General features: G+C 46.5%; 1 protein-coding gene across 1 annotated transcript in view; it reads left to right on the top strand.

Annotated features, from left to right (window-relative positions):
• Window positions 1-24232, top strand: part of SETD2 (SET domain containing 2, histone lysine methyltransferase) — a 482526-nt gene that overhangs the window by 384380 nt on the left and 73914 nt on the right. The window contains 2 exon segments of the mRNA XM_030196916.1: window positions 17092-17231; window positions 17468-17579. Of these exon segments, the coding sequence (XP_030052776.1) occupies window positions 17092-17231; window positions 17468-17579 (252 nt within the window).

The raw sequence follows: 24232 nt of genomic DNA, 5'->3' as shown, positions 1-24232 counted from the left end.
ACCACCAACTGTAGACGAAGAAAAGATAGTAAAAATAACATTGGATCTTGCAACAATGCATATATTCCTCACAGACGACTTAAATGAAAGTGAACTCAGTAATGATCATACCAAGGCAGACAGAATCTGGTCCTCCTTCAAGACAACCACAGCAAACTGAGTTAAAACATTACTGACAAATATGGACACGACAAAAATGATAAAGGGGATGGGACGACTTCCCTATGAGGAAAGGCTGAAGCGTCTAGGGCTCTTCAGCTTGGAAAAGAGACATCTGAGGGGAGATATGATAGAGGTCTATAAAATGAGTGGAGTGGAACAAGTAGACGTGAATTGTTTACTCTTTCCAAAAATACTAGGACTAAAGGGCATGCGATGAAGCTACAAAGTAGTAAATTTAAGACGAATCGGAGAAAATATTTCTTCACTCAACTTGTAATTAAACTCTGGAATTCGTTGTTGGAGAGTGTGGTAAAGGCGGTTAGCTTAGCGGGGTTTTTAAAGGATCTGGATGGCTTCCTAAAGAAAAAATCCATTATTAAATTGACTTGGGAAAATCCACTGCTTATTTCTGGGATAAGCATCATAAAATGTATTGAGCTTTTCTGGGTTCTTGCCAGGTATTTGTGACCTGGATTGACCACTGTTGGAAACAGGATACTGGGCTTGATGGACCTTTGGTCTGTCCCAGTGAGGCAATACTTACATACACAAAGTGCCTACTAGAAAGCTGCCCCAACTACATAATGAAAAAAAACCCCACCAGACTGGTTCATCGAATACTTCACGGAACACACAAAGTACGTGCTCTCAAATGGCCACTGCCCTCCCTCATACTAACTCCAATCCTCAAAAATGCCATGAGATCAATGACCTCACAAACTGTCAGATCATGTCAGAAAACCTCGACCTGCTCTTCCTCACTGAAACCAAAAGGACCCTGTAATCCTAGACCTGTGCTCTCCAGGATACAAAATCACACACTGGACCAGAAAAGAAAAGAGAGGCGGAGGCATAGCACTAATCTATCAGTCCCACTTTACCACCGAAACCACTGCTGAGTCCATAACACCTCAACTTGAAATTGCTTCATTCAGAATCCACAACAAAACTCTATGCGATCATGTGAATTGTGTCTTGTTTTACAGACCTCCAGGTAATTGGAACGAAGGCCAGACCAACTTAATGGACTTCATTTCAAACACTTGTGTAACCAACTCCAATATACTAGTATTAGGAGACATTAACCTCCACCTAGAAGACCCAAACTCTACCAACGCACGAGAATGCAAGGAATTCCTCCACTCATGGGATCTTAAATGGCCACACATGCAAGCAACCCATGTCAAAGGGCACACACTCGACCTCATCTCACCCAATCTGTCCACAGACCAGAACCTAATAATAACAGAAATTAAATGGATAGAAACACCATGGACCGACCACTTCAAATTAAGCCTATCCCTAAAATGGCGGAAAAAAGGTTCACACCGTATACAAGAACACACAACCTACAGCCATATAGACTCGGAAACATTCTGGCAACAGATATACAAAAACGAATGGACAGCACAAACGGACTCTATATACTACCTCTCAGAATGGGGTAAAAGATGCAGAAGCATACTGGACGAAATAGCACCCTTATGAACAAGAACCTCACGTAGGCATAACTCAATACCGTGGTTCAACGAAGAACTGAAAGAAATAAAAACACAATCCAGGAAACTCGAACGAGCTTCGAAAAAAGTAAAAGACGAACACACGCTCAACGCATGGAAACAAATACTAAAAAAAATACAAATACGCAATAAGACAGACCAAAAGGTCATACTATAAAACTAAAATAGGGCCAGTTTACAAAGACACGAAGAAATTATACCAACTCGTGAACAAACTACTAGACATCACCTTGGTCACCACAACCAATGCAGAAATCCCATCTGCAGACAACCTTGCTAAATACTTCAATGAAAAAATTGCAATCCTATGTAACAGGCACCTCAGGACAACACCAATATCAAAAATTTCATCACTGGCTTGGACCCAACCCCTGGTGAATACCCAGCGGACCGAACCTGGTCAAACTTCGCTCTCCTCACCGTGGAATCAGTCACCCAGGCGATTAATAGGTTCTCCAACTCACTGTAAATTGGATACCTGCCCCAGCTACCTAATAAAATCCCCCCCCCCCCCCCCCCCCCACTGCTTCATAGCAGACCTTACATCCCATTTAAACTACATGCTTCAACAAGGTCTCTTTCGTAAGGAAAATGGCAACATCCTACTCACCCCACTATCAAAAGCTCCCAAGAAAAAAATCAAACGAAATCACTAACTACCACCCAGTAGCATCAATCCCACTAGTGGTCAAACTGATGGAAAGCATGGTAACCAAACAACTTACTGATTATATAAACAAATTCACAATATTTCATGAATCACAATCAGGAGTTCACCCCCTCCATAGCACTGAAACAGTACTAATTGCCCTCCTAGCCAAATTCAAGCAGGAAATAGCAACAGGGAAAAACATACTTCTCCTTCAATTCGACATGTTCAGTGTGTTCAACATGGTAAACCATAAAATACTACTAAGTCTCCTATATTACTTCGGGATTGGCGGACACATACTTAGTTGGATCAAGGGTTTCCTAACCACTAGAACATATTAAGTGAAATCAAGCTCAAACATATCACCACTGTGGAAAGCAGAATGCGGAGTACCTCAAGGATCACCACTATCACCGATCCTTTTCAACCTAATGATGACCCCACTATCCAAATCCTTATCCAACCAAGGCCTTAACCCTTTCATCTATGCAGACGATGTCACAATATACATTCCTTACAAACGTGATCTGACAGAAATCACCACCAAAATCAAGCTCAGCTTGAATATCATGGAGTCATGGGCAAACGCATTTCAACTAAAACTCAACATAGAAAAAACACACTGTCTGTTCCTCTCATCCCAATACAATACGAACAAACCCACAAACATAAACACCCCAGATTATGCCCTCCCTATCTCAGACAGCCTGAATATTCTCAGTGTTAAGTCGACCGTAACCTCACACTAGAGAACCAAGTGAAATCTACAACAAAGAAAATGTTCCACTCAATGTGGAAACTCAAATGCGTGAAACCATTCTTCCCAAGGGAAACATTTCGCAACTTGATACAATCAATGGTACTAAGCCATGTAGACTACTGCAACGGAATTTATGCGGGATGCAAAGAACAAATTATATAGAAACTTCAGACCGCTTTCAAAATCTGCACCCTGGTTCATAAAATTATCTACAGCAAAGCCTTGGGAGACATGACAGACCTCATAGACCTACCAACTAGAAACACAACAGGATCAACATGAACATACCTAAATCTCCACTACCCAAGCTGCAAAGGACTGAAATACAAATCAACCTATGCATCCAGCTTTTCCTACATAAGCACACAACTATGGAATGCATTACCAAAAGCCGTGAAAACAACTTATGGTCACCTAAACTTCCAGAAATCATTAAAATCTAACCTGTTCAAAAAGGCATACCCTACCGGCCCAACTTAAATGCCTGTACCCTGCAACACAACGAAACTAAAGCTCGTAATGGACATATAATAATTCTTCCTCTCTATGATTCTCTTCCTCTGTACGATTCCCTAATGTGTCTGTACACACGAACCATAGTCTACCACAGCATTACTGTATTTGTTCATACCGGAATTTGCGAACACATTTCTCCGAGGACAGCAGGCTGCTTGTTCTCATGACTGGGTGACGTCCACGGCAGCCCCAGGAACGGAAACCTTCCCTAGCAACAAAAAGTTGGTTAGAGCTTTCAAGCGCACGGGCATCTTCCTGGCTGTCGCGCGAGAGCCCCGATCAGTTCTTTCTTTTTCCACAGTAGAGGGTGGCTGCTTGTCTGTCTCCCTCCACAGCCCAGTGAAAGAGCCTTTGGTTTTCGCGATTTTTTTTCTCTTCCTTTTTTTGTTTTCCTATTAGTATATCAGTGTTAAAAAAAGGACCCTTTATTTCTTAGTTTTGGTCCCTTAAGTTTTCTTTCGTTTTTCGCCACAGCCCTCTTAGGCCGCGCGTACGCGCTTCTTATTTTTGTGCCTTTTTTCTTGGCACAATCGAGAATTTTGATTTCACCACCGCTATTTTTCCATCCAAGTCATCGAGGACTCCCAGCGACTTCAAGAAGTGTACTCGGTGCAACCGGATGATCTCAGGTACCGACCCCCACGTGTAGTGCCTTCAGTGCCTGGGGCCCGACCATCGCCCAGACGCATGGAAGTTGTATCTTAGCTTGAAAAAGTGGACACAGGCTTCGAGGCAAGCTCTTCAGGACCGACTTTTCGGAGCTTCGTCCGGTTCCTCGCCCTCATCGTCGATATCGACACCAGGGATGGCATCGACATTGGGAGCGCAGGTAATGGCTGTCTGGGGATCATCACACGCTGGGAGCAGTGAGCCGTCAAGTGAGTCTCCATCTGTCTCGAAGACTCCTGCTGGACAGGCCCACCGGGACCGACCACTGTCAGATCCGACCCTGAGGAGGCGTGTGGATTCCACATCCTCCTCGTCGGTACTGAGGAGTATCGATGACGTGCATCGAGCGAAGGTGAAGAAGCGTCATCATCGGTCTCCCTCCAGACACGGTACCGGTAGCTCCGGGGCGTCAAAGGATTCGGCACCGGTGAAGCGTCGACGCCAGGAGGACCGCTCACCCTCCATTCAAGAGGTGTCGTTGCGTCGGTCTCCTGACAGCCCAGTACCGCCTCCTCAACCTCCACAGGTTTTGACACCAACTCCTGCACCAACCCTGCAGCCTTTCTCGACAACCACTCTGGACGAGCGCCTCCGAGCCATTCTTCCGGGTCTTCTGGAAGGGCTGCTTCGTCAGTCTGCTCTAGTACCGGGGGTGCTTGTGTGCTCCGTGCCATCGATGGAAGCAGCAGCTGGCTCTCTGCCTGTGGTGAGGTCTCCGAAGCCGGTGCCGCCTGCGGCATTGGCTGCCACCCAGGTCGACTCCCCGTCGACATCGCTGGAGGGAGCTTCATCACCGCCGGCACAGGAGTCGACTTCTCGACATCGCCATCGAGGATGTGGCTCCTCGGCGTCGAGACGGGCCTGGTTTCGGACTGCAGTCAGAGAACTCTTGTCCGATACCAAGGAGGATGCCTCGTGGGGTGAAGAGGAGGATCCCAGATATTTCTCTTCTGTGGAGTCTTGTGGTCTTCCTTCTGACCCTATGCCTTCACCAGAAAGAAAGCTTTCTCCCCCGGAGAGTCTTTCTTTCTCTTCATTTGTCCGGGAAATGTCTATGGCTATTCCCTTCCCTGTGGTATCTGAGGATGAGCCCAGGACTGAGATGCTCAAGGTCCTTGACTATCCTTCGCCACCTAAAGAGTCATCCACTGTTCCTCTGCATAATGTCCTTAAGGAGACATTGCACAGGAACTGGCTGAAACCGTTAAGTAATCCCACCATCCCCAAAAAAGCTGAGTCCCAATATCGGATTCACGGAGAACCTGAGTTAATGAAGTCACAGTTACCTCACGACTCTATGTTTGTGGATTCCACTCTCAAGAGAGCCAGGAGTTCTAGAGATTTTGCCTCGGTGCCCCCGGGGAGGGAATCTAAACCAACCTCTCCTTCTCCCCCATTCTCTATTTCTGTGGATAACACTCTCATCAGCTCGTAACCTTGGGGTCATCTTCGACTCCTCCCTCTCCGTCTCTGCACATATTCAACAGACTGCTAAAACCTGTCGTCTCTTTCTCTATAATATCAGCAAAATTTGCCCTTTCCTTTCTGAGCACACTACCAGAAGCCTCATCCACGCTCTTATCACCTCTCGCTTAGACTATTGCAACTTGCTTCTCACAGGTCTCCCACTTAGCCATCTCTTCAATCTGTTCAAAATTCTGCTGCACTACTAATATTCCGCCAGGGTCATTATGCTCATATTAGCCCTCTCCTCAAGTCACTTCACTAGTTTCCGCATACAGTTCAAACTCCTCTTATTGACCTATAAGTGCATTCACTCTGCATCTCCTCAGCACCTCTCCACTCTCATCTCTCCCTACATTCCTCCCCGGGAACTCCGTTCACTGGTTAAATCTCTCTTGTCTGCACCCTTCTCCTCCACTGCTAACTCCAGACTCCATTCCTTTTACCTTGCTGCACCATATGCCTGGAATAGACTTCCTGAACCGGTACGTCAAGCTCCATCTCTGGCCGTCTTCAAAGCTAAGCTAAAAGCCCACCTTTTTGATGCTGCTTTTAACTCCTAACCCTTATTCACTTGTTCAGAACCCTTATGTTATCATCCTCACTTTAATATTCCCTTATCTCTTGTTTGTCCTGTTTGTCTGTCCTAATTAGATTGTAAGCTCTGTCGAGCAGGGACTGTCTCTTCATGTTCAAGTGTACAGCGCTGCGTACGTCTAGTAGCACTATAGAAATGATAAGTAGTAGTAGTAGTAACTCTGGACTCTTTTGGGAGAAAGGCCTACCAGTCCTCTATGCTCGTGGCCAAAATTCAGTCTTGCCAGCTCTACACAAGCATTCACTTGATGAACACGGTGAAGCAACTGGCAGACTTGGTCGATAAGGTCCCTCCGGAGCAGGCCAGGCCTCTTCAGGAGGTGGTCAGGCAGCAGAAGGCGTATCATAAATTCCTGTCCAGGGATGCTTACGATTCTTTTGATGTTGCATCCAGAACCGCTGCCTAGGGCATAGTGATGAGCAGACTCTCATGGCTGCGTGCCTCTGACCTGGACAATCAAGTCCAGCAGCGGATTGCGGATGTCCCTTGCCGAGGGGATAACATTTTTTGCAAGAAAGTCGAGCAGGTGGTCGATCAGATCACGCAGCGGGAAACCGCTATGGACAATCTCTCCCGCCGGGCGCCCTCTACCTCAACTGGTAGATGTTTTTTCCAGGGAAGGAGGAATGCTCCTTGTGCATATAATAAGCGTAGGTACAATCCTCCTTCTCGACAACCTTCTCAGGCTCAGCCCCAGTGCGCTCGTTCACGTCATGTGCCAAAGCAGGCCCCTGTGGCTCCCCAGCAAAAGCAAGGGACAGGCTTTTGACTGGCTCCAGTTGAGCATAACCGCTATAAAAGTCTCTGTGCCGGACGATCTGCTGGTCGGAGGGAGGCTAAATTTTTTCACCAAAGGTGGCCTCTCATAACCTCCGATTGGTGGGTTCTTCAAATAGTCCGGCTAGGATACTCCCTCAATTTGATCTCCACACTTCCAAATTGCCCACCGGGAGCTCAGTCCTTCAGCTTCCAGCACAGGCAGGTACTTGCAGAGGAACTCTCTGCCCTTCTCAGTGCCAACGCGGTCGAACCCGTTTCACCGGGGCAAAAGGGCTGGGATTTTATTCCAGGTACTTCTTTGTGCAAAAGAAAACAGGGGTGATGCGTCCCATCCTAGACCTAAGGGCCCTGAACAAATTTCTGGTCCGAGAGAAGTTCAGGATGCTTTCCCTGTGCACCCTTCTTCCCATGCTTCGGGAGAATGATTGGCTATGCTCTCTGGACTTAAAGGATGCCTATACTCACATCCCAATACTTTAAGCTCACAGGAAGTATCTTCGATTCCGTCTGGGAACGCAGCACTTCCAGTATTGTGTGCTACCCTTTGATCTGGCATCTGCGCCCAGGGTCTTTACAAAATGCCTGGCAGTAGTTCCAGTGTCGCTACGCAGACTGGGAGTGTATGTCTTCCCTTATCTCAATGATTGGCTGGTGAAGAACACCTCAGAGGCAGGAGCTCTTCAGTCCATGCAGATGACTCTTCAATTCCTGGAGCTCCTCGGGTTTGTTATAAATTATCCAGTCCCATCTTCTTCCAGTTCAAAAACTAGAATTCATAGGAGCTCTGCTGGACTCACAGACTGCTCATGCCTATCTCCCCGAGGCGAGAGCAGACAATCTTCTGTCTCTAGTTTCTATGGCCAGAGCGTCTCAGCAGATCACAGCTCAGCAGATGTTGAGGCTTCTAGGCCACATGGCCTCCACAGTTCATGTGACACCCATGGCCCGTCTTCACATGAGATCAGCTCAATGGACCTTAGCTTCCCAGTGGTATCAAGCTACAGGGGATCTAGAGGTTGCAATCCAGCTCTCCATCGATTTTCACAATTCCCTTCAATGGTGGACAATTTGATCCAATTGGACCTTGGGACGTCCTTTTCAAATTTTTCAGCCTCAACAGTGCTGACAACGGATGCATTCCTCCTGGTGTGGAGAACCCATGTCGATGGGCTTCACACTCAAGGACTTTGGTCCCTCCAGGAAACAGATCTTCAGATCAATCTTCTGGAGTTGCGAGCGGTCTGGAACGCTCTAAAGGCTTTCAGAGATCGGCTGACCAATCATATCCAAATTCAGACAGACAATCAGGTTGCCATGTATTACATCAACAAGCAGGGGAGCACCGGATCTCACCCCCTGTGTCAGGAAGCCATCCAGATGTGGCTTTTGTCCTACACAGACCAAGCTTGAATACCTTCTACACTTATCAGAGTCTGGTCTTAAAACCAACTCAGTAAGGGTTCATCTAAGCATGGTTAGTACTTATCATCGCCGTGTAGAAGGTAAGCCTATCTCTGGACAGCCTTTAGTTATTTGCTTCATGAGAGGTTTGCTTTTGTCAAAGCCCCCTGTCAAACCTCCACCAGTGTCATGGGATCTCAACATCATTCTCACCCAGCTGATGAAAGCTCCTTTTGAGCCACTGAATTCCTGCCATCTGAAGTACTTGACCTGGAAGGTAATTTTCTTGGTGGCTGTAACTTCAGTTCGTAGGGTCAGTGAACTTCAAGCCTTGGTGGTGCTTGCACCTTCTACTAAGTTTCATCATAACAGAGTAGTCCTCCGCAAGCACACTAAATTGTTTCCTAAGGTTGTGTCGGAGTTCCATCTGAACCAGTCAGTTGTCTTGCCCACATTTTTTCCCCGTCTTCATACCCACACTGGCAAAAGCAGTTTGCACACCTTGGACTGCAAGAGAGTATTGGCCTTTTACGAGGAGCAGACACAGCCCTTCAGACAGTCTGCCCAGTTGTTTGTTTCTTTCGATCCCAACGGGAGGGGGGTCGCCATCGGAAAATACACACTCTCCAATTGGCTAGCAGATTGCATTTCCTTCACTTATGCCCAAGCTGGGCTGACTCTGGAGGGCCATGTCACGGCTCATAATGTTAGAGCCATGGCTGCATCGGTGGCTCACTTAGCCTCCATTGAAGAGATTTGCAAGGCTGCAACGTGGTCATCAGTCCACACATTCACATCTCACTACTGCCTTCAGCAGGATATCCGACGCGACAGTCGGTTTGGGCAGTCAGTCCTGCAGAATCTGTTTGGGGTTTAGAATCCAACTCCACCCCCCCAGGCCTGTTTTATTCTTTTCCAGGCTGCACTCTCAGCTAGCTGTATATAGTTTCAGGTTAACCTATGTTATGTCCTCGCCGTTGCGAGGCCCAATTGACCAATGTTTATTGTTTTGATTGAGCCTGGATGCTAGGGATACCCCACTTGTGAGAACAAGCAGCCTGCTTGTCCGCAGAGAAAGCGAAGATACTAACCTGTAGCAGGTATTCTCCAAGGCCAGCAGGCTGATTGTTCTCACAAACCCGCCCGCCTCCCCTTTGGAGTTGTTGTTAGTTTGTTTTTATGCTTTTTGATTAAACTGAAGAGGCATGCTCACGCGACAGGCGGGATGTCGTCCGCGCATGCGCGGTGTGTGCTGTTCGCGCGCCAGAAAAGTCTGGCAAAAGTTTTTATTTTTGCTGGGAAAAATTTGCCATTTCCTGGGCCAATGCGGATGTCGTTCCACTTGTGAGAACAAGAGCCTGCTGTCCTCGGAGAATACCTGCTACAGGTTAGTATCTTCGCTATATTTGAACTTCATTTCATTGTAATATTTCCTTACTAACAGTATAAGCTGACCAGTACTTGTACTTGAAAACAATAACTGCAGGTTCCTTTCTCATAGAATCTAGTTTCTACACATCAGAAGTTTGATTAAAACACTGCATCTTCACCATACCCAGCAGAGGCTGGAAATTGTTTAAAATTACCCAAGTAGTATCTAAGCCAGAAATATATAATAATTTTTAATAATGGAAGCCAAATTTTACCTCCAAGCAAAATAGCCTCTGCACACATGGACCTCAACTAATGAAAACTGAAACTAAAAGCCACAGTGCTTTTACAGTGGCTGACTTTGTGCCACATTTGGTATGATAGCTGATATATCTCCACAGAGAGGCTAATTTGTAAGGAGCTTTTCATCCCAAATTTACATATTCCTGTTAAACCTTTATATCAAAAGCATTTTTGGAGCACTTTGTGTACCATATAAACTACTGTGCAAGATCATAACAGCATTATTTGCAAATGCACTATTTCTGGGATAAGCAGTATAAAATGTTTTGTACTTTTTTGGGATCTTGCCAGGTATTTGTGATCTGGATTGGCCACTGTTGGAAACAGAATGCTGGGCTTAATGGACCTTTGGTCTTTCCCAGTATGGCAATACTTATGTACTTACTTATGTAATATATATTACACAAAAAAAAAAAATGCAGAGCAGCCCTTGTGTGGGTCGAGTCAAAACCAGAACCTCCCAGCTGGGATGTAGGACCAGTCTCTAATTGGCTGGCAGATTGCATTTCTTTCACTTACGCCCAGTCTGGACTGACCCTGGCATGTCAAGGCTCACAATGTCAGAGCCATGGCTGCGTTGGTAGCCCACTTGCGATCAGCCTTCATTGAAGAAATTTGCAAGGCTGTGACATGGTCTTCAGTCCACACATTCACATCTCATTAGTGCCTCAAGCAAGATACCTGACGCAACATTCAGTTCGGGCAGACAGTGTTGCAGAATCTGATTGGGGTCTAGAATCTAACTCCACTCTCCTAAGCCCATTTTATTTTGTTCCAGGCTGCACACTCATTCAGTTTGTATATAGTTTCAGGTTACTCTGAGTACTGTCCTCACTGTTGAGGCCCAGTTGACTAATGTTTGTTGTTTCCAGTGAGCCTGGATGCTCGGGATACCCCACTTTTGAGAATTAATGGCCTGCTTGTCCTCAGAGAAAGCGAAGATACCTGTAGCAGGTATACTGCTAGGACAGCAGGCCTTATATTCTCACACACCCTACCACCTCCCCTAGGAATTGTCTCCTATTTTTTCATGCTGTAGTATTTGACTTCGGGTAGCCATGCCTTTGCGGTTGTTGGGAAGGCACCCATGCATGAGCGGTGGAGCGTGTCTCGCGCTCCACAAAATTCTGTAAATCTTGTTACAAGCTCTGGACTGGGCAGTGCAGCACCGCATTACCCACTTATGAGAATATAGAGCCTGCTGTCCTCGGAGAATACCTGCTACAGGTAAGTATCTTCGCTTTATCTGTTTTGCCTGTCCTTGACCTCAGGCTCATTGGTTAGTCGTTTCCTGGATTGCCCCTGTACCCTTTAAAAAAAAAATATTGGTGTTATAATGGCCACCTTCCAATCTTCAAATACCATGACTTAGAAAACTCTAGAAACAGCCATCATGCTGACATGAGACTGATGGGGGGAATTCATCAGGCGGCAGCAAGGCCTTCGTGTGGGCATTAAAGAATTAATGCGCATTTAGCGTGTGTAAAAGCCCTAACGCTGCTTGATGAGTTCCTCCTTGAATCGCATAATCTGTGTGTGTGGCTTGTTAAACTGTTGTGATTAGACAACACCTATTGCTGGTAAAGTTTGACTTTCCCTGATATCCTTTCCTTTTGACCAGTTTGTTAAACCAGAAGAGCAGGCATGTTCGCAGGGCCGGCCTTAGCAAGTGCGGGGCCCTGTGCAGACCATTTTGATGGGGCCCCACCCTAACTCCCTCTGAGCTCCAGGGCCCCCTCTCTCTGAGCTCCAGGGCCGTCACCCCTCCCTCTGAGCTCCCTCCGAGCTCCAGGACCATCCCCCCTCCCTCCCTCTGAGCTCCAGGACCATCCCCCCTCCCTCCCTCTGAGCTCCAGGACCATCCCCCCTCCCTGCCTCTGAGCTCCAAGGGCTCCCCTCCCTGCCTCTGAGCTCCAAGGCCCCCTCCCTCCCTCCCAGCTCCAAGGCTTGCCTCCCTCCCTCCCAGCTCCAAGGGCCCCCCTCCCTCCCAGCTCCAAAGCCCTCTCCCTCCCTCCCAGCTCCAAGGCTCCCCTGCCTCCGAGGCCTCCCTCCCAGCTCCAGGGGCCTCCCGCCCTCCCTCCAAATTTTAAAAATCATCTTACCTCGTCAGGTTACAGCGGCAGGCAGCAGCAGTGAAAAGCGTGTGAACTCGGCACTTCAGGAGCCTTCCTTTCTCTCTCTCAGCTCTGGTCCCTCCCTCCCACCTTTGCGGAAACAGGAAATGAGGGCGGGACCAGAGCTGAGAGAGGGAAGGAAAGGCTCCTGAAGCGCTGAGCAGCTCGCACGCTTTTCACTGCTGCCACCTGCCGCCGTAACCCCGACGAAGTAACTTAGATAACTTTTAAAATTCAGAGGGAGGGGGACTGGAACTCGGGCGGTTGGGGCGGAGTTCAGGCGCGCCACGCGGGTCCCCCTTGAGCGCAAGGCCCTATGCGGTTGCCTCGCCTAAGACCGGCCCTGCATGTTCGACTAATTCAGCACACGTAGGTTAGTATTTTAAGCAGCCTGGATAATTCTTCCTTTATTTAAAGCAGAGCAGTTCATGATGTTGCCACTTGGTGGTGCCAAATTATCAAAGGAAAGACTAGTATCCTGTTGAGTGTGGATAGGTATTGCTTGTTCCTGTTTGTTCTGGTAACAGAAAAATGAAGGCAGATATATAGTAACATAGTATCATAGTAGATGACGGCAGAAAAAGACCTGCATGGTCCATCTAGTCTGCCCAACAAGATAAACTCATATGTGCTACTTTTTGTGTATACCTTACCTTGATTTGTACCTGTCCTTTTCAGGGCACAGACCGTGTAAGTCTGCCCAACACTATCCCCACCTCCCACCACCGGCTCTGGTAAAAACCATATGGACAGTCTGCCTATCTATTCCGTCTATTTGTTCCCTCCCTTAGAGATTCTATGCACCTGTCCCAAGCTCTCTTGAATTCATATACAGTCTTTGCCTGTACCACCTCCACAAGTTCACAATCCTTTCCTTGAAGAAATGTTTCCTCAGGTTGCTCCTGAGTCTGTCCCCTTTCACATTCATCCTATTCCCCCCTCATTCTAGAACATCCTTTCAAGTGAAGCAGGCTCACCTCCTTAAGTCAGCCCCATATACCATATGATGAAGACCAGTGCCCCTTTTAGTAGCTGTCCTTTGGACTGACTTCTTCCTGTTTCTTTTTGAAGGTGTGATCTCCAGAATTGTACGCAGTACTCTAAATGAGGTCTCACTAGACACTTCTCCAGAGCCGTTATAACATGCTTTTTCCTGCTGACCATTCCTCTCCTTATGCACCCAAGCATCCTTCTAGTTTTCGCTGTCATTTTTTCTACTTGATTGGCCACTTTAAGATCATATGCGATCACACTTTTTCTCTTAAATTGTACCATTCCCTTGGGTTTTTGCAGCCCAAATACATGACCCTGCATTTCTGCCAAATTATAGACCTTTCTTCAAGGTTTGCTAGGTCCCTCCTCATGTTATCCGTACCATCAGGGGTGTCTACCCTATTGCACGTTGTGTTTCATCCACAAAGAGGCAGACCAGCCCTTCAGCAATATCGCTTAAAAAAAATGTAAAAAAATTGGCCCAAGAACCGAACCTAGCAGCACACCACTGGTAACTTCCCTTTCTTTAGAATGAGCTCCATTTACCACTACCCTCTGTTGCTTGTCACTCAACCACTTAACCCTCCATTGCTTCAGGTACAAACTTAGATTTTGAGCCCTCCAGGGACTTGGAAATGCCTACTCTATCTGAATATAACTCACCTTGAGTTACATTTGGAAAAGTTGTAAGCCAAATCCAAATAAATCCATAAATAGATAAGACGCAATGGGGCCCTTTTACTAAAGCTTAGTGTGCACTAATGGGCATTAGTATGCGCCAAATGCTGCATGTCCTATTTTATATCTATGGGTCATGTGGCACTTAGCGCATGCTAATGTCAGTTAATGCGCACTAAGCTTTCATAAAAGGGCCTCAGTATTAGCTGGCAGAATGAGGCAGATCAATAGGTAATTATAGAAAAGCAATGGGTATAAATAGGTAAATTTATTTTATTTTTTTTATTTTTGTTACATTTGTACCCCGCGCTTTCCCACTCATGGCAGGCAATGGAGGGTTAAGTGACTTGCCCAGAGTCACAAGGAGCTGCTTGTGCCGGGAATTGAACTCAGTTCCCCAGGACCAAAGTCCACCACCCTAACCACTAGGCCACTCCTCCATTCCATGGGAGAAACAGAATTGGAATAAGCAAGATAAAAATAAAGCTGCAGATGTAATGAATGAATCAGAGACGCAGTAAAGGTGGGAAAGTAGTTATTTTATTTATTGTCTAATGTGAAATATAAATATTTTGTAACATGTTCTTAATAGTTTCTTCTTTCAAAAATGTTTGTGTTCCATTGTCATCACTTTTTTTTTTACCACTCCAAAAAAGGTCTGATAACAAGTGTGCTTGTTCTATTTTATGTGCTTTTTTTTTGTTCTTTTTGGCTCTTCTCTTCTTGTACCTATGTTTCCTTTCACAGACATTCTGCATTTCTAACTGGGAACCAGGGAAATAGGGGGGTAAATGTCCTGTAAAAGGACAGGAATATCTTCCAACCTTAATACGTTGTGGTTCTCTGGTAGGCGGGTTTGCTGAACTGACATGGACTTTATTTTCAGTAATATATGTGAAAGGCTGAATTTCTTAAGAGTGTTTACTTAGCATGAGATAAGAGGATAGATTCCATCTATCATGTGTGGCAAGTTAAGATTAGACAGTAGGAAGAACTTTCTACCTGTAAGAATAGTAAAACATTGAAAAGAATTACCTAGGATGATAGCAGAATCTTCATAACTGGGCAACTGAGCATCGTTAAGAGCAGATTAAATTGTATAAAATTTTCACCTCTTCCTTTTCATATTTGGTGGTCTCAATATGGAAGACATTGCCTCTCTCAATAAGAAAGTTAAATTAATATTTAATGTTTTGGAAAGCAATTAAAACATTTATTTTAGGAGCATCTGCTTTTGGTTTATTGAATGAACGAAAGTATATTGGAATTTTCAGGACTGTTTTAGTCCTAGCCTCTTTTAGTGTATTATCCACAATGAGCTCAATAGGTATTCTTTAGGCTATAAGAACTAAGTAAGATAAGATTGCACAAGCATCTGTCTGGAATAGTTTAGATATACACCAGTCAGTATTTAGCTGGCAGAAATCAGTGTGTTGTTCTCTTAGTCTTCTGCTGCTGACATCCATGAGTGTTGTAGTTCTCTGGGTCTTGTCAAGTTTGAGTTAAGTGGAACTGACGTTTCAGCTACAACATGATGGCTGAAACATCAGTTCCACTTATTCAGACACAGCAAAACCTGGAGAACTGAAACAGCCAATCAGTGTGTGTTTAAACGCTGACCATAGTAACATAGTAACGTAGTAGATAACAGCAGAAAAAGACCTGCATGGTCCATCCAGTCTGCCCAAGATAAACTCATATGTGTATACCTTACCTTGAATTTGTACCTTACCTTGAATTTGTGCCTGTCTTTTTCAGGGCCCAGACCGTATAAGTCTGCCCAGCAGTATTTCCCGCCTCCCAACCACCAGTCCCGCCTCCCATCACTGGCTCTGTACAGACCGTATAAGTCTGCCCTCCCCTATCCTAGCCTCCCAACCACCAACCCCTCTTCACCCCACCTGCTCCGCCACCCAATTTCAGCTAAGCTTCTGAGGATCCATTCTTTCTGCACAGGATTCCTTTATGCATATCCCATGCATGTTTGAATTCCGTTACTGTTTTCATCTCCACCACCTCCCGCGGGAGGGCATTCCAAGCGTCCACCACCCTCTCTGTGAAAAAATACTTCCTGACATCTTTCCTGAGTCTGCCCCCCATCACCATCACCGGCTAAGTTAGTCCCAGTTATTCAGTGCCAGGCCATATCTAGGCACCAGCATTGAATATCGGGGCCTAACCAAACTGCTGCTGCTAGCCACCTGCAATTAACACTGGTCCTAATCGATATTCAGCTGGGATCTGCATAAGATACTTATGTGGGTGCTGGGTGAATATCGGCTGAGAGCGCATAAGTGCATTTGTCACTTTCTTGCCCCCCAGCCTACCATAAATCCCTGGTGGCCCAATGGGGTATCCTGGGCAGAGCAACCCCCACTCATTTCTGCCCCTAGTGATTCCATCAGCTAAAATGGCTGCCGTGAACTCTAGTGGTAGTCTTACAGTACTACTGCTTAGAAGTGCCTTCCCACTAGGGACAGGAATGAGAAGAGCCTCACTCCTGCCCGGGGTACCCCCCACTGGACTTCCATGGATGCAAGGTAGGCCTCTGGAGGGAAGAGGAGTATCTGATCACAGGGGAGGATTTGGGAGGTGGATTGGACTACGTTGAGGAGCAACGGGAAAGAAGGGACTGCATACAACAACTTCAGCTGATGCCTAGAAGCGATGCGGGTGCCAGCCGATATTCAGTACCGGCACCCACATAGCAAAATGACCAAAGTTAAGACTGCTATTTATGTGGTCCTGTTCGGTCGCTTAGCTATGTGGGTACTGGCAGTGAATATTACCAGCACCCGCATAGGTGCCATCTCCTCCCCAAATCCAACACACCTCTCTCCTGCCATTTAGTACCAATATTCAGCGGCATTGTCCGGTTAAGTGCCACGGCATATCGGTGGCTGTCCCACAGAATGCAATTTAAGTATGCTTGCTTAAAACCCTTTGAATATTGACCAACAATATTTGCTTAAAATCCTTTGAATATTGATCAACAACTTTTATTGCTTTGAGGCAGGGGGATAGACCAGATGACTTGTTAGGATTCTGTATGTTTTTTTAAATTAGTTTGAAACTCTTTTTGGTGACTTTCTTATTCTGCATTTATTCAGCCAGAATTGGTGGTGGCAAACAACCTTCTAGATCTCCCTCCTCCATCTCCACCAAAACCGAAAACTATTGTCCTTCCTCCCAGCTGGAAAACAGCCCGGGATCCTGAAGGGAAGATCTACTATTACCATGTGGTCACACGGTGAGTTCATAGTCTCAAAGTGCTCTACAAAATCTTGCATCATGGGTCCCCCCACTCTGCAAATAAATAACTACAGTAAATAGTTTACTATGTATAAGGCTTTTTGAATGCTATCAACACTTTTTTCTCTATAGCCATATTTGAAAGCATAGTTTGCTGGAGTCCACAATGGAACAGTATAAGTTGCTTAGCATTACTGATGCAAGCATTATCACAGGTGTAACTTTTTGTCACAGACAAACGCAGTGGGATCCACCAGCTTGGGACAGCCCTGGAGATGATGGCAGTGTAGAGCATGAAGCTGAAATGGACCTGGGCACGCCAACCTATGATGAAAATCCAATGAAGGTAAGAGATGCAAACGTAAATTATAGGTTTATCCTAAGTACTTGGTGTAAAATTGTTACATGTAAGGTCTAGCATGTGATAAAGGATTGAGGGTAATATCGGATAAGAGTGAGTTTTATTAAGAAGCCATACCTAAGCCCCCTGCTGCTCCCCAGTCAAAGCAAGATGCGTTCCACCAAGGGAAGAAGGGCAGGGATTCTATTCCAGTACTTATTTCTACAGAAGAAGACAGGGGGGGATGTGTCCCATCTTAGACCTAAAGGCCATGAACAAGTTTCTAGTCTGAGAAAAGTTCAGGATGGTATCCCTGGGCACCCTTCTCCCAGTGATCCAGAAAAACGATTGGCTATGCTTTCGGGAATTAAAGGATGCATATACTCATATCTCAATACTTTCAGCACACCGGAACTATCAAACATATAAATTGCGAGTGACCGTACTCACCCGCAAATGCGGAGTAGAGACCGAACCTTCAAGGAGCAACACTCCAAACCCCGCCTCCACCAGCAGCTCCTGTACCGAACGTAATGCAGCCAATAGGGAGGGGAGGGGGCGTGGAAATAGGAGGAGGACGTAATGCACCCAATAGTGAGGGGAGGGGGCGTGGAAATCGGAGGAGGACGTAATGCAGCCAATAGGGAGAGAAGGAGGGGGGCATGGAAATCGGAGGAGGACGTAATGCAGCCAATAGGGAGGGGGCGTGGAAATCGAAGGAGGACGTAATGCAGCCAATAGGGAGGGAAGGAGGGGGCGTGGAAATCGGAGGAGGACGTAATGCAGCCAATAGGGAGGGGAGGGGGCGTGAAAAACGAAGGAGGACGTAATGCAGCCAATAGGAAGGGAAGGAGGGGGCGTGGAAATCGGAGGAGGACGTAATGCAGCCAATAGGGAGGGGAGGGGGCGTGGAAAACGGAAGAGGACGTAATACAGCCAATAGGGAGGGAAGGAGGGGGCGTGGACATCGGTGGGGGAGGGAGGGAGGATGGAGAAGAGAATCACCATGTACAAGGGCACAGCAGGAACGACGAAGTGGCCGAGGCAACAAAAAAACCCACAGCAGAAACCAAGCAGGGATCAAAAAACGTTCTGGAGCCAACAGAAAAAGGTAAACAGGTGCATTCACTTGCAGCACACACACACACACACAAGTCCTGCTTTGCAGCATGAAGCAAAGACATAGCTGTCCCGCCCCTTTGGCTCACTGAACAGCACGAGTCAGCAGAAGGGGCGGCACAACAACAACATGTATGCGGGGAGGGGGGGGGGAGACCGGCACACGACTGAAAAAACGAGCCTGCCTTTCAAACTGCTCTAACAACTGCCTAAAAGGAGACACTGAACCTCCACTGCCACACAGCTGCAACAACTGACTACAAGGAGACACTGAACCTCCACTGCCACACAGCTCCAACAACTGACTACAAGGAGACACTGAACCTCCACTGCCACACAGCTCCAACAACTGACTACAAGGAGACCCTGAACCTCCACTGACACACAGCTCCAACAACTGACTACAAGGAGACACTGAGCCTCCACTGACACACAGCTCCAACAACTGACTACAAGGAGACACTGAGCCTCCACTGACACACAGCTCCAACAACTGACTACAAGGAGACACTGAGCCTCCACTGACACACAGCTCCAACAACTGACTACAAGGAGACACTGAGCCTCCACTGCCACACAGCTCCAACAACTGACTACAAGGAGACACTGAGCCTCCACTGACACACAGCTCCAACAACTGACTACAAGGAGACACTGAGCCTCCACTGCCACACAGCTCCAACAGCTGCCTACAAGGAGACACTGAGCCTCCACTGCCACACAGCTCCAACAGCTGCCTACAAGGAGACACTGAGCCTCCACTGAGACAGGGAGTACTAACAGCTCACAAGCACTCTCTCTCACTCACACACTCTCTCTCATTCACTCACTCACACACACACTAGCTGCTCACTTTCACACTCACTTCCTCTTTGGGAGGGCAGGGAACAGAGGACGGTGGCTTGACATGGGGTGAGGGAAGAGGACAGAGGAGGGTTGCTGGACATGGGAGGAGGACAGGGGACAGAGGAGACTTGCTACACATGGAGGTGAAATTAAAAAAACTCGCCCGTTTTAACGGGCTTAACGGCTAGTTATCTTAGATTTGAGCTGGGAACACATCACTTTCAGTATCATGTGTTGCGTTTTCGCCTTGCGTCATCTCCCAGGGTCTTCACCATGTGTCTAGCAGTAGTTACAGCGTCACTACAAAGACTGAGAGTCCATGTGTTCCCGTATCTCGACGACTGGCTGGTGAAGAACACCTCAGAGGACGGTCCTTGGGAGTCCATGTGGATGACAATTCGAGTACTGGAATTACTAGGGTTCGTTTTAAACTACCCCAGATCCCATCTACACCCTGTCCAGCGATTGGAGTTTATAGGAGCCCTGCTGAACACACGAGGGTTTGTGCCTACCTCCCGGAGACAAGAACAGACAATCTTGTCTCGCTGGCATCCAAGGTTTGTGCCTCTCAGCAGGTCACAACTCAGCAGATGTTAAGATGGACCACATGGCTTCCACGTTGTACGTTACACTCATGACAGGTCTTCACATGAGATCAGCCCAATTAACACTGGCTTCTCAGTGGTATCAAGCCACAGAAAATCTAGAACATGTCATAGGAGTGTCCCCAGAGCTTATATGCTCTCTTCAGTGGTGGACAATTTGGTCCAGGTTGACTCTGGGACTCCCATTCCAAATTCCTCAGCCACAAAAAGTGCTGATGACGGATGCATCTCTCCTGGGCTGAGGAGCTCATCTTGATGGGCTTCACACTCGAGGAACTTGGTCCTCTCAGGAATCAAATCTTTAGATCAATCTCCTGGAGCTTTGGGTGATCCGGAATGCTCTAAAGGCTTTCAGAGATTGGCTGTCTCACCAAATTGTTCTCATTCAAACAGACAACCAGCTTACAATGTATTACACCAACAAGCAGGGGGGGGCACTGAATCACGCTTTTTGAGTCAGGAGGCTGTCCAGATGTGGCTCGCCAACATGACATGTTCCTTCGAACCATTTATCTGGAGGGCGCAAACACCCTGGCCAACAGGCTGAGCAGGATAATGCAACCACAAGCATGGTCTCTTAATATGGCATAGATCGCAAGATCTTCCCAGTGTGGGGCACCCCCCTCAGTGGATCTTTTGCCACGCAACTCAACCACTAGGTCCCTCAGTTCTGTTCCAGGCTTCAAGCCCACAGCAGACTCACGTCAGATGCCTTCCTCTTCAATTGGGGGACAGGTCTTCTGTATGCGTATCATCCGATGCCACTAGTGGGAAAAACTTTGTTGAAACTCAAGCAAGACTGCGGAACCATGATTCTGATCCGTGCCGTACTGGCCACGGCAGATACGGTTACCTCATCTTTTGGAATGATCCTTTGAAGAACTGTGGAGATTGGAATGTTTTCTGACACTCATCACACAGGACGAGGGTCGCTTCTACATACCAACCTCCAATCTCTGGCTCTCACAGCTTAGATGCTGAGAGCCTAAAATTTGCTCCCTTGGGTCTTTCAGAGGTAACTCCCGTGTCTTGCTGGCTTCCAGGAAATATTCCACTAAGAAGTGTTACTCTTTTAAGTGGCAGAGTTTTGCCATCTGATGTGACAGCAAGTCCTTAGATCCCCTTACTTGTCCTACACAGACCCTGCTTGAATACCTTCTACTCTTATCAGTCTGGTCTCAAGACCAACTCCATAAGGGTTCACCTTAGTGCAATTAGAGCTTATCATCAACATGTAGAAGGTAAGCCTATCTCTGGACAGCCTTTAGTTGTTCGTTTCATGAGAGGTTTGCTTTTGTCAAAGCCCCTTTTCAAACCTCCACCAGTATCATGGGATCTCAACGTCGTTCTCACCCAGCTGATGAAAGCTCCTTTTGAGCGACTGAATTCCTGCCATCTGAAGTACTTGACCTGGATGGTCGTTTTCTTGTTTGCTAGTACTTCAGCTCATAGGGTCAGTGAGCTTCAGGCCTTGGTGGTGCATGCACCTTATACTAAGTTTCATCACAACAGAGTAGTCCTCTGCATGCACCCTAAGTTCCTGCCGGTTGGTGTCTGAGTTCCATCCGAATCAATCGATTGTCTTGCCAACATTCTTTCTTTGACCTTATGCCCATTCTGGCGAAAGCAGATTGATCACCTTGGATTGCAAGAGATTATTGGCCTACTACATGGTGCAGACAAGGCTCCACAGACAGTCCACTAAGCCTTTTGTATCTTTTGATCCCAACAGGAGGGGGTTTGCCATTGGGGAAACTCAAAATTTCAATTTGGCTGGCAGATTGCATTTCCTTCACTTATGCCAAGGCTGGGCTGCCCTTGGAGGGTCATGTCACGGCTCATAATGTCAGAGCCAAGGCTGTGTCAGTAGCCCACTTGAGGTCAGCCTCCATTGAAGAAATTTGCAAGGCTGTGACATGATCTTCAATCCACACATTCACATCACACTACTGCCTTGAGCAGGATACCCGACGTGACAGTCGGTTCAGGCAGTCAGTGTTGCAGAATCTGTTTGGGGTCTAGAATCCAACTCCACCCTCCTAGGCCCATTTTATTCTGTTCCAGGCTACACCCTCAATCAGATTGTATATAATTTCAGGTTAATCTGAGTTATGTTCTTGCCGTTGCAAGGCCCATTTGACCAGTGTTTGTTGTTTTGGGTGAGCCTGGATGCTAGGGATCCCCCCACTTATAAGAATCTATAAGCCTGCTTGTCCTCGGAGAAAGCAAATATACTTACATGTAGCAGGTATTCTCCGAGGACAGCAGGCTTCATATTCTCACAATCCCATCCACTTCCCCTTGAAGTTGTCTCCTTTTTTATTTTTTTGCTTTACTATTAAACTGAGGAGACCGCGTGATGGGTGGGAAGGCACTTGCGCATGCTCCACAAAGGTCTATTTTTTACTTTGGTAAAATGCCAGACTGGGCAACGCGGATCGGCGTCACCCACTTGTGAGAATGTGAAACCTTCTTTCCTCGGAGAACACTTGCTATAGGTAAATATCTTCACTGCCTAGAAGAGCTAGTAGATAAGATGTCATTCTAGTTTTGAGATTTAAGTGCCAGTTTTGTCTTCTGTGAAATCAGAAAGAATTGCTTGCAGCTTTAAAAGATTGACAGGAAGTAACAAATCATGTGTGCATGTCTGAACAAAATCAAAAGTGCCAGCACACATCGGCATCTGTTCTTCTGTGCATAAATATCAACTTTGCAAAATTTTATGTGCAATAAATTTATACAAGGCAGATATTTATGCACAGGTGCCGATGTGAGCTGACAGTCTTGATTTTGTTCAGATATGTACACAAGAAGCCATGTTTACCACAAAACCTTTATGTACATCCATCCAGCAGGCTTACTCTGATTAGCACGCAGGTTCTATGTGCATAATATTTTGCATGTCTTGCTTTCTGCCTGGGGTGGAATTAAGTTCTCCATAGAAGCCACTCAACCAGCCATCCATATGCGACTCTAATGCATGGCTTTATTATCAGCCCCTCGGACTCCAGTCCTGCCCTTTCCCATTTCCTTGTTCTCTCCAAATGAGATCTATGGTAACTTTGTGGTTCAAATCACAGCGTATAGAACATTGCAGATCTGGGAGAGTTGGAGGGCCACTAGAATTAGAGAGCAGGTAGCAGTGAAAAGAGGACTATTAGTGCCAGCCATCTCACAACACCCCCCCCCCCGCCACACACACACTGTGGCAACATCCCCTGTTTGAGAATTACTGACTATGAAACCAGTGAGTTGATCTTGGGTTCTCAGTTCCTCATTCAGAGCATTTTTGGAGTTTCTCCATGGAAAAGCTTTGAAATGGGAGTTGAAAAATGAGAACCGAATCACCTGTTCCTTATGTCCTAAAGCAAGACAGTCACTCTAATTAGAACTGTCTGGATAGGGAGTTGAAATTATACTCTTTGTTTTGCCAGAGATCACTGAAATAGTTGGCTTTCATGTGTAACATGCATGTTGGAAGGGAAAACACTGCTGATTATTTCCTGGACCTTGCACACTTTTCTTCAGGAGGTGTGAGAAAATTAGGTTTCGTACACACCGGGGAATGCCTTTAATTGCTTTCTCCAGTTATTCAAGTTCCATTGAGCATACAAAATGTCTGTTAGTGTTACATTAGGCTTTTGGTCCATAAAAATGTGAAGCATGCAGTCATGATCAGAGGTTTTCCACAGCTCTCAACATATGGCCACAGCAGTACAAGCGTAAGAGATTAAATGACTAGAAGCAAAGCCAATAATAAGCATTGCATGTGTGTTGAGAAATAAAAGATATAACATCTGTTATTTCATAGGCACACAGAGGATGCCTTTTCTTGTCTCTGTGAAATACTGTCATACCTACATTTCTCTGTTGTCTTAATAGCACGTTTTGTGTAATCACCTTAAATATTTCATTTCATAAAAAGTTGCTGTCCTGTACCCTGAGCAGTACCCAGGATGAAGTGTTTCTTGTGACTGTATGAGGCAGCTGTTTTACAGCTGCTTTCATCAGACAAGTTCCCTTGAGTGTCACAGTGCCAAGTTCAACCGTGCCAGCTCTGCCTTCAGTTTGAAGCAAGCTTCTTGTATC

This window comes from Microcaecilia unicolor, chromosome 1 (genome assembly GCF_901765095.1).
Source record: "Microcaecilia unicolor chromosome 1, aMicUni1.1, whole genome shotgun sequence".
In the NCBI taxonomy this organism is placed as follows: domain Eukaryota; kingdom Metazoa; phylum Chordata; class Amphibia; order Gymnophiona; family Siphonopidae; genus Microcaecilia; species Microcaecilia unicolor.
This window is presented reverse-complemented; position numbering and strand designations above follow the sequence as displayed.